This window comes from Seriola dumerili, unplaced genomic scaffold (assembly GCF_002260705.1).
Source record: "Seriola dumerili isolate Sdu_G_001 unplaced genomic scaffold, Sdu_1.0 BDQW01001178.1, whole genome shotgun sequence".
NCBI classification, from domain to species: domain Eukaryota; kingdom Metazoa; phylum Chordata; class Actinopteri; order Carangiformes; family Carangidae; genus Seriola; species Seriola dumerili.
In genome coordinates this window covers 28,445-36,871 of record NW_019175433.1, presented here as the reverse complement: position 1 = coordinate 36,871, position 8,427 = coordinate 28,445, and the positions used below count along the sequence as shown (strand labels likewise).

Sequence of the window (8,427 nt, the reverse complement as noted above, 5' to 3'; positions counted from 1 at the left end):
CATGGTAATTTGTTTTGACACATTTATCATACACTGGTATTTTTATATTTCAACTCGACATCAGAACTTGATGAATATTTTACTTTTCAGTGTTGTTTCAATTAGTGGAAGTGACTAAAGCAGTGCTGTCCTCATCACGTCAGAGCCTGGCCATGGACATGAATGACACAGCGCCATCATCTGGATAAAGGCCATTTGACATTGGTACAATGCAGTTCCAAGGTGGAAATACTCAGCCATGGTGTTAAGTGCTTATTTCCCTTTTAATATATCTTGTATCATATATAAAGAACACCACTTTAGTTGAGTATTGTAATTTCCTGCTACTTTATAATTCTACTTCATTACAATTCTGGGGGAAATATTGTACTTTTACTCCACTACATTTATTTGATAACTTTGGTTACTTTGTTGATACATATTAATAAATATATATAATCAACAAATAAATTATGATTTACAACGAGGTACAGCGTCCATCAATCTGTCTGACTGCTGTTACTGACTGCTGTTACTCATCCTCAGTGTCCGTGGCTAATCTCCATCCGCTAGACTTCACGGTGTAAATCTAGTCGCTCATCCCTCCCCGGTGACGGTTGGTGGTGGGAGGAGCTCGCGGTGGAACACAGGACCCCGGCTGGCTGTCACGCGGGCGGTTTTCGTTAAGTGCGCGTACTTGGCCTCATTGCTGGAAACGCTGCAGAGGAGCAGTATATGACGACAGATGCATCGTTACATGACCACTGATATATAGAAGAAAGCAGGTGAGCTCAGCGTTTCCGGGCTTTGATATTTCGCTGATAAATGTTGCCATGTATGAAGTATACAGAGGCCATATATAATCGATAACATATGGTGCTTTTCACATCTACATGTTAGCCTACAGTCTCTCATCTTCATTCTTCACTGTAACGCTATGGCGTCTGATTTCAAAATAACAATATCTGTTGAAGACTTGGATTTCTGTTCTGTCAACTAAAACCAAAAGCTGTAAATACTGTTATGGGAATATACAGCACTGTGTAAAAGGTTTAGGCAGAAAAATGAAAGTGAGGGTACTTAAATAATGCCATGATTCGTTTTTATTCATCAGTTAACTTCATGTTCAGTAAACAGACAAACACTAAATCAAATGTGTATGGTGTACAGCTGCAATGATTAGTTGAGTAATGGGTGGGCAGAAAAACTATTTTAATAGAGCGAAAAATGCCACATGTTTGATAATGCCATGTTCTCAAATGTAATAATTGGCTGCTATTCCAGTTTTACCTTAAATATTTGTGGGTTTTGGACTGTTGGTTAGACGAAACAGGCCATTTTATGAGGTCCCCACCGTTTTAGGAATTCTCGATATTGGAGATAGTTCTTTGTGATTTTGTGGCTGTATATTTGGGCTCCTTGTCATGCTGCAGAATTAATTTGGAACTGAACAGATGCCTGATCAGAGCCTAAACATCATGTGCCTAAAACTTTTCCACAGGGGGATATATTTTATATTAGTGTTAATTTTTGGCCCTGTGGTTAACATAAAGAAAAAAACTAAGATCAATAACATACTAGGCTAATAAAATGTACATTTAAATGAAATTCCTTAATGCTTGTGTCCCATGTGTCCATTGCTGAGCCTGTTTTTGGTCCAACCAAAGCCAGTTGTAATTCAAGGCCAGTCAGCCTAGCAGACAGGTTTTATAATATAATAATACAAGTTTCTATAGGTTTCTCAACATATCCACGTCTTGTAGTTACAGTATGAATCAGTGCCAACAACCAGGTCAAAGTGAGGAGCAGGAGGAGGTGACTGGACTGGTATGTCAGGAGGATCACCTGAAAGATGGGCAGTAAGTCACAAGGGTTCTTCTCACTGGAAAAACAAGATGATCAATACTTTATGATATCTTAATTTGACTTATTTGTATTTGAAAGTTACATTTTCCTCACCGTTTTCTCTCCTTGTCTGTTTTGTGTTTATGAAGGATGAAGGAAGTAACTGTAGGGGACCAGAAGGTGTTGCTTGTCCGTACCCACGGTCAGTACAGTGCTGTTGGAAGCCAGTGCTCTCATTACAATGCTCCTCTTGTCAAAGGTAAGTCTTCATCTCTATATACCAATATCTCAATAAATAACTTAACAAAATGTTTTTTGCATTGAATTGAGTCATATTAATGCATGTCCTCTGATAATCCAGGAGCATTGGTTGGTGACAGAGTCAGATGTCCCTTTCATGGTGCTTGCTTTAATGTCAGAACTGGAGATATTGAAGAGTATCCAGGTCTAGACTGCCTGCCCAGCTATAAGGTGAAAAATGTCTTTCAGCAGTTTCACAGGAACAAATCCAGAAGAGAGATTCTCCCCAGTTTACAGTGTAGTCACATGTGTGACGGTTTATTTGTACAAATTAGTGGACCCATTTATTAACCCGAATTGGGTTTAAGTTTTGTAAGGTAGATGAAGTTTGCAGGCTTTTTAAAAAATATCTAAAAGTTAAATTAGATATCTTACTATTTGTTTTGACAAAGAACGTAATCGAATAAAATAGGAATATTTTGTCAGCTGTTACATTCTATCATTATGTATGCAAATTCAGAATAAATACCTCACTGAGTATGTTTGGTGAAAACTGCAGTGTGGAACTTTTTTCTAAGTAATTCCACAAATGGCACTCTCCAACAAGTAAAAGCCACGCCAATGGCTGCCTCTGCACCAATAACTTATGGTTGACCTAAAATACATTTCTACCAGTGTGCCAGCACAGGAATGTCGCCACACACACTATACTTAAAATGTCTACTGCGAAATATGGAGAGATTTATCTGCTGCTGATAGGCTTAGTCAGCATTGTGTGAAGTAATTTGGCATGTGCTAGAATGTAACGGACATTCATTTATATGTAAAAGTCCCACACATGGTCTCACACCAGATTTTTTTTCTCCAAATATGTTTATTGGATTTTCAAGAACACTAAAATGTCAAAAAAGTTGCATTACTCGTTGCATTGTTGTGTCAAATATACCATCAAAAGTAACAGGGCATGTCTATAAAGTGCAGTACAAATACATGAACAATCTTATAGAAAGAAGCCCGCACTCCAGCTTTAACCAAAATTTTGTTCCTCTAACAAAGGTTACTGTTGTTCAAGGTACTTCCTTGTTCTTTGAAATATTTCTCTTTTTCTTTTACTTTCTTTTTTTCTTTTTTTGTTTTAACAGTGGATGCTCTTGTCAACATTTTACCTCTGGAAACATTATTCTGAATTTACAGAGATTTTTTTATATTATTTTAACAGGTCAAAGTTGAGGATGGCAAGGTGTACGTTTCCATCAGCACAAAAGTAAGAGACAGCAAGTTAAAAACGCTTAAAACAGCCACAGTGTTTCCTTTTATTTTGTGTTAAAATACACTATTTTGAACAGTCCCTTGTTTGTTTGTTTCCCTCAGTCTCTTAAACTGACCAAGCGAGTGAAGGAGATGTGCAGCTTGGTACCAGACATCAAACATACTATTCTGCTCATAGGAGGGGGTAAGGATTGGATGTACCTAAGAGTTTAAATTATAAGTCCAAAGTCATTTTATTTGAAGAGATTAGCAGGTTGGAGGCACTGCACTGTTTTGAAACAAAGTTTTGGTTGCAGCTTAAATATTCAGTTTTTGTATTTTAAAAGGTTTATATTTTGAAGGATGAAGAAAGAGATTAAGGTCTAGAGATGATGCGCAAGTTAATTTGGTGGTCTAGTGTTACCATGTTTCCTTATGCTCCAACTCTGGGGTAAAGTACCCTTTGAAAAATTACACACTGAACATTTTGTGATTTCAGGCCCTGCCTCCCTGGTATGTGCTGAGACTCTGCGACAGAACTGCTACCAAGGTCGAATCATCATGGTCACCAAAGATACCCTTCCTCCATTTGACAAACCCAAACTGAGTAAGGTAAGAACTTGACCATAATGGCAAGGTAACCTGTATTACTATCTATTGGTATCCAAGTGTTGATCATCCTGTATTTAGATGCAAGATGTTAGTAAATGGCATTGCCTCCTTTCAGGCTATGAACCTGGACAGCAGCAGCATCCTCCTCCGCTCAAGTGAATTTTATCAGCAATATGGAATAGAGGTGTGGACACAGAGGGAGGTGAGAGGCAAAGGGGACAATCTATTTATGATGTACTCTCACCATCTTTTGGAAAAAAACTAATTCTCTCTTTGGTCCTTGTTAAGAAATGTGTTTTGTATTGCAGGTTGTGTCAGTAAACCCAGCTGAGAAGGCAGTGAAGTTGAATGATGGCATTTTGCAGCATTACGACCAGCTCCTCATCTCAACTGGCTGTAGGTTAGACTCATCATCCTGTTGCTCAAATCTTTCAGAAACAAAAGCAATGAAAAACATTTGTAATTGCTGAGTTGCAAGATTTTCATGTTACAACAGCACAATAATAATCCTTATTTTGTTGACAGAGCGCAGCCACTCAGCTGTCCTGGTTGTAACCTGCAGGGAGTAAAGCTACTGCAGAGTTATGAAGATGCCAAAGATATTCACAACTCCTGTCTTGGCCAGAGGGCTGTCATCATCGGGGCCTCCTTCATAGGTTATCAAATTTTATTTCTTTACATTGCAAAAAGAAATTGATAGTGTTCATCTTTGTAAACATGAGCTTGTAGGTGTCTGTTTTTGTCTTGATTATTGGATTAACGTGATGTTCTATTTGGAGGGTCATTACCTGATTCATAGCCCTCTCGCTAAATATTAAAAATGCAATTTAAATATTTGACAGTACAAGATAAAGCTGCTTTATGACACATGTAATCGCCTCTATTGCATACCAAAATTGCAGGCTATTCAAGTGTTTTTCATGACTATTACACACAATAGGTATGGAGGTAGCATCATTCTTATCAGACAAAGCTGCCAGTGTGGCCATGGTTGGCACTACCAGATACCCGTATGAGCGATCTCTGGGCACGGAGATTGGCAAAATGACGATGCAAGTAAGTACCTAAGAGGGGACTGATCTATCACTGTCAGAACACTGTTATCTTTAGCTTCTATTGAATGTTGAATTTTAAAACAAAATTTTCTCCCATAAGATGCTGGAGGAACAAAATGTGAAGTTTTACATGAATGACAGAGTCACTGAGATTAAAGGGGAGAACGGCAAGGTAACGCTACCTTTTTTCTACCAGCATAGACTTTGTAGGTGTCAATAATAAAATCAACAATGTCTCCATTGTATTCAAGTGTCCATATAAACCATGACAGTGTGACAGTGAGCATACCTGTGCCTTTTTTACTGACACAAAATGTATTTGATGAAAAAAGCCTATTTTCACTGAAACTGCAATTGTAATGCTTCAGTCATGGTGTATATTCTTTTTTTTTTTCAGGTGAAGGAGGTTGTACTAAACAGTGGAACAGTCCTGGAAGCTGATGTGGTGATTACTGGAATCGGTAAGGTTATTATTCTAATTCAAGGTGTTGGCATATACAGTACAATTTTCATTAATATAACAGAACACAAGTTTTGTACTATTTTAAGGTGTTGACATTTTAATATGTGGACTGTTGCTGATTTGTTAACAAGTCCTTCACATTCAGACGGTGTCCTGTGCTGTTCTGCAAAGATCGCCAAAAATCAAATACAAAGATCTGTTTTTCAGGTGTAATCCCCAATTCAGACTTCTTGGCTGGAAGTGAGGTAGAGATGGATTCAAGGAAAGCTGTGATTGTTGACAAGGTAACACACAGTAAATAGAGGACATAGGCTAAATGTAATCACTGTGATACTGATATAGCTAATGAAGCATGAACGTGGCTTCACAGATTTATATTTACAACTTTGTCTGATGGTTGCAGTTGATTTGAATTGCTTGTTTGAGTATTTTTGGCCAAACATGAATGTATTATATTATGTGAAACCCTCAGCTGCATCCAGGTGACGGAACTGAATAGCGGTGTATATACTGTATATACATGTCTTTGTAAACCTAATCCTGAGGCTCTTGCTGTAAACTCCTTCATCCTTTCTAACAGTTCATGAGGACCAATATAGGAGATATTTTTAGCGCTGGAGATGTAACCTCCTTCCCTCTGGCCATTCGTGGAGACCAAAGAGTCAACATTGGTCATTGGCAAATGTCACAAGCTCAAGGTAAGAGACTGAAGTCAAAGAAGCAAAGGCTGATATTATGTGCCTCGGTTTGGGGTTGCTGATGAAGCTGGATTTTACCTTTATGATGCCTGTTTCTTTTTTTTCTTTATCTCAGGAAGAGTAGCTGCACTGAACATGCTAAACAAACCAACCAAAATTGAGTCTGTTCCTTTCTTCTGGACTGTGTTGCTTGGGAAGAGTATCAGATACACCGGTAGAGTATTTATTTATTCTATTTACAGAGTATTTATGGAGAAAATGTCACCTTATGCCCTGGCTGTGTTGATTCTCATTACCCCTTTTCATTTCCTCATTCTAGGCTATGGGGAAGGATACACAGAAATTATATTCAAAGGCAAAGTGGAAGAGAGGAAATTCCTGGCATTTTACATAAAGTGAGCAACTGATGAATAACTGCTGATACAGGTGGACTATGAATTTATGCCATTTGTGTCAAACTTCTTTCATTTCCCCTTTGTCAACAGGGATGAGGTGGTGGTAGCTGCGGCCAGCCTGATGTTCGATCCTGCGGTGGCTCGTCTCGCAGAGCTGATGGCTTCTGGCCATGTTTTAAAAAAGGCACAGGCTCAGTGAGTGGCATCTTGCATTCACACAAACCGGACTATCTGTCACACATGGTTGGAAGTGAAATGCACCAATTACCTACAGTGGATTCAGCTTTAACTATTACTCCTGCATTTATGGATTTTTTTGGCCACATTGGGGCAGCAGAAACATGCTGTGAACACAAAATTGACATGTAATGACCTTATTGGTTGATATAGAGAACTTGTTAGCATATGTTGGTTATTTACACACCTGGCAGTTAAGGAGCAACATTAGCATTCAATTGGAGTTGTGTTTGTGTCCACCTGGTGAATTTAATATTCACTCCACTTGTAGTTTTGCACCAACTCCAGACAACAGGCAACAGAAATATCTGGCTCTTTAGCTTCTAAATACTTCACTATATTCACCAGGTAGCCACTGCCTTTATCTGTATGCTGTTTGGTGCTGCTGGGCAAGGGGCAGCTGTGAAACAATGACCTGAAAGATGCTGAAACACTGTGTAGAACCGACGGTAACAGCAGAGTTGGGTGATAATTCTCTGTAGGCCATTCACTATTAGCACCACTGTTAACTTTGAACATAGTAATTTGATCCAAAAACCACCTGCTCCAAAAACAGACTAGATTGGAAGCCTGGAGGACGTTATATTCATGTAAACACTATAAGGGGATATACAGTACGTTATTGGGTTTCTTTATTTTCCATGTAAACATCAAACCCCATTCACAGGATAAGACTCATAACCTGCATGCTATTCTTTATTAAATATTTGTTTTCTCACTCCTTTATCTTTTCAGAGCTGATGACCTGACATGGCTGCAGATGTGACATAAGGTCTGCTGTATTCAGGAGTGTAACACCTCTCATTGACGATTGAAGTTGCCTCTCTCTTCCTTGTTCCTCTCTTTAATAGTGCCAAGGTGGATTGCTCCATTTACTGCCTCAGGTCTCCTGAAAGCCAATCAGACCTCTTGTCTGCTCTTACTCAGACAACCGTTACCATGGCAGAAAAACACAGCTTTATTGAATTTGCAATTTGTATACCCAGTGAATAATCTTATCTTTATGTAATGAGCATTGCCTGAATAAAACTAAACTGACTTGCAGCAGTTTCATCTGTATTTATTCCAGGTTTTTGACCACAGCTATACTAATAATGTGACGTGAAGAGCATCACAAGTTGTGATTGTTAGCTGTACAACATAATGTGTTTTGTGTACTTCAAATTTTAAAGTTCCAAGCAATAATAGTACTTAGTATAGAAATAGTAAAGACAGTAATTTTAGCCACTCCACTCAACCTGTCTGAGGAGTTATAGTATATTTAGGAGTACCTCCTTAAAAATCTAAAATACAAACATATGAATGTTTATCATTAATAGTTTGTTCACTATTTTTCATTTACATTTGAGACTTGTTTCATGTGTAATGCAATGCCTTAATCTACTATACTGTTCTCAAGCCCGAAATTATTCATACCCCTGGCAAATTTTGACTTAGTTACTTTTATCCAACCAGCAAGTTTTTTTTTTTTTTGACCGGAAATGACACAGGCTTCTCCCAGAAGATAAGACAATGTACAAGAGGAATCATTGTGTTTAAAAAAAAAAAAAATATATATATTTCTCAGCTTTTATTTACATTTGAACAAAAAGTGGCATGTCCAAAATTATTCATACCCTTCTCAATAATCAATAGAAAAGCCTTTATTGGCTATT

General features: G+C 38.1%; 1 protein-coding gene across 2 annotated transcripts; it reads left to right on the top strand.

The window, feature by feature from the left end:
• Window positions 1-644: 644 nt before the first annotated feature.
• LOC111238016 (apoptosis-inducing factor 3-like) lies at window positions 645-7,832 on the top strand. Of its 2 annotated transcripts, XM_022767375.1 has the most exons (19): window positions 645-764; window positions 1,743-1,838; window positions 1,974-2,083; window positions 2,186-2,295; window positions 3,284-3,328; window positions 3,436-3,517; window positions 3,812-3,924; window positions 4,040-4,126; window positions 4,233-4,324; window positions 4,450-4,580; window positions 4,865-4,980; window positions 5,080-5,151; window positions 5,377-5,440; window positions 5,650-5,726; window positions 6,023-6,140; window positions 6,256-6,354; window positions 6,460-6,535; window positions 6,626-6,730; window positions 7,508-7,832. In XM_022767375.1, the coding sequence occupies exons 2-19, from the start codon at window positions 1,750-1,752 to the stop codon at window positions 7,536-7,538; spliced, it is 1,617 nt and encodes a 538-aa protein (XP_022623096.1). In that variant the 5' UTR covers window positions 645-764; window positions 1,743-1,749; the 3' UTR covers window positions 7,539-7,832. The 2 variants fall into 2 exon arrangements, with proteins under 2 accessions (XP_022623096.1, XP_022623098.1); XM_022767377.1 differs by lacking the exons at window positions 645-764; window positions 1,743-1,838; window positions 2,186-2,295 and having other exon boundaries at window positions 1,980-2,083; window positions 7,508-7,831.
• The last annotated feature ends 595 nt before the right edge of the window (window positions 7,833-8,427 follow it).

Excerpts from the sequence above, each read along its gene's own strand:
- LOC111238016 (XM_022767375.1), top strand. The coding sequence starts at position 1,750 with ATGAATCAGTGCCAACAACCAGGTCAAAGTGAGGAGCAGGAGGAGGTG. Across the intron at positions 3,518-3,811 it reads TATTCTGCTCATAGGAGGGG|GCCCTGCCTCCCTGGTATGT; the intron begins GTAAGGATTGGA and ends TTGTGATTTCAG. Across the intron at positions 5,727-6,022 it reads AAGCTGTGATTGTTGACAAG|TTCATGAGGACCAATATAGG; the intron begins GTAACACACAGT and ends CCTTTCTAACAG.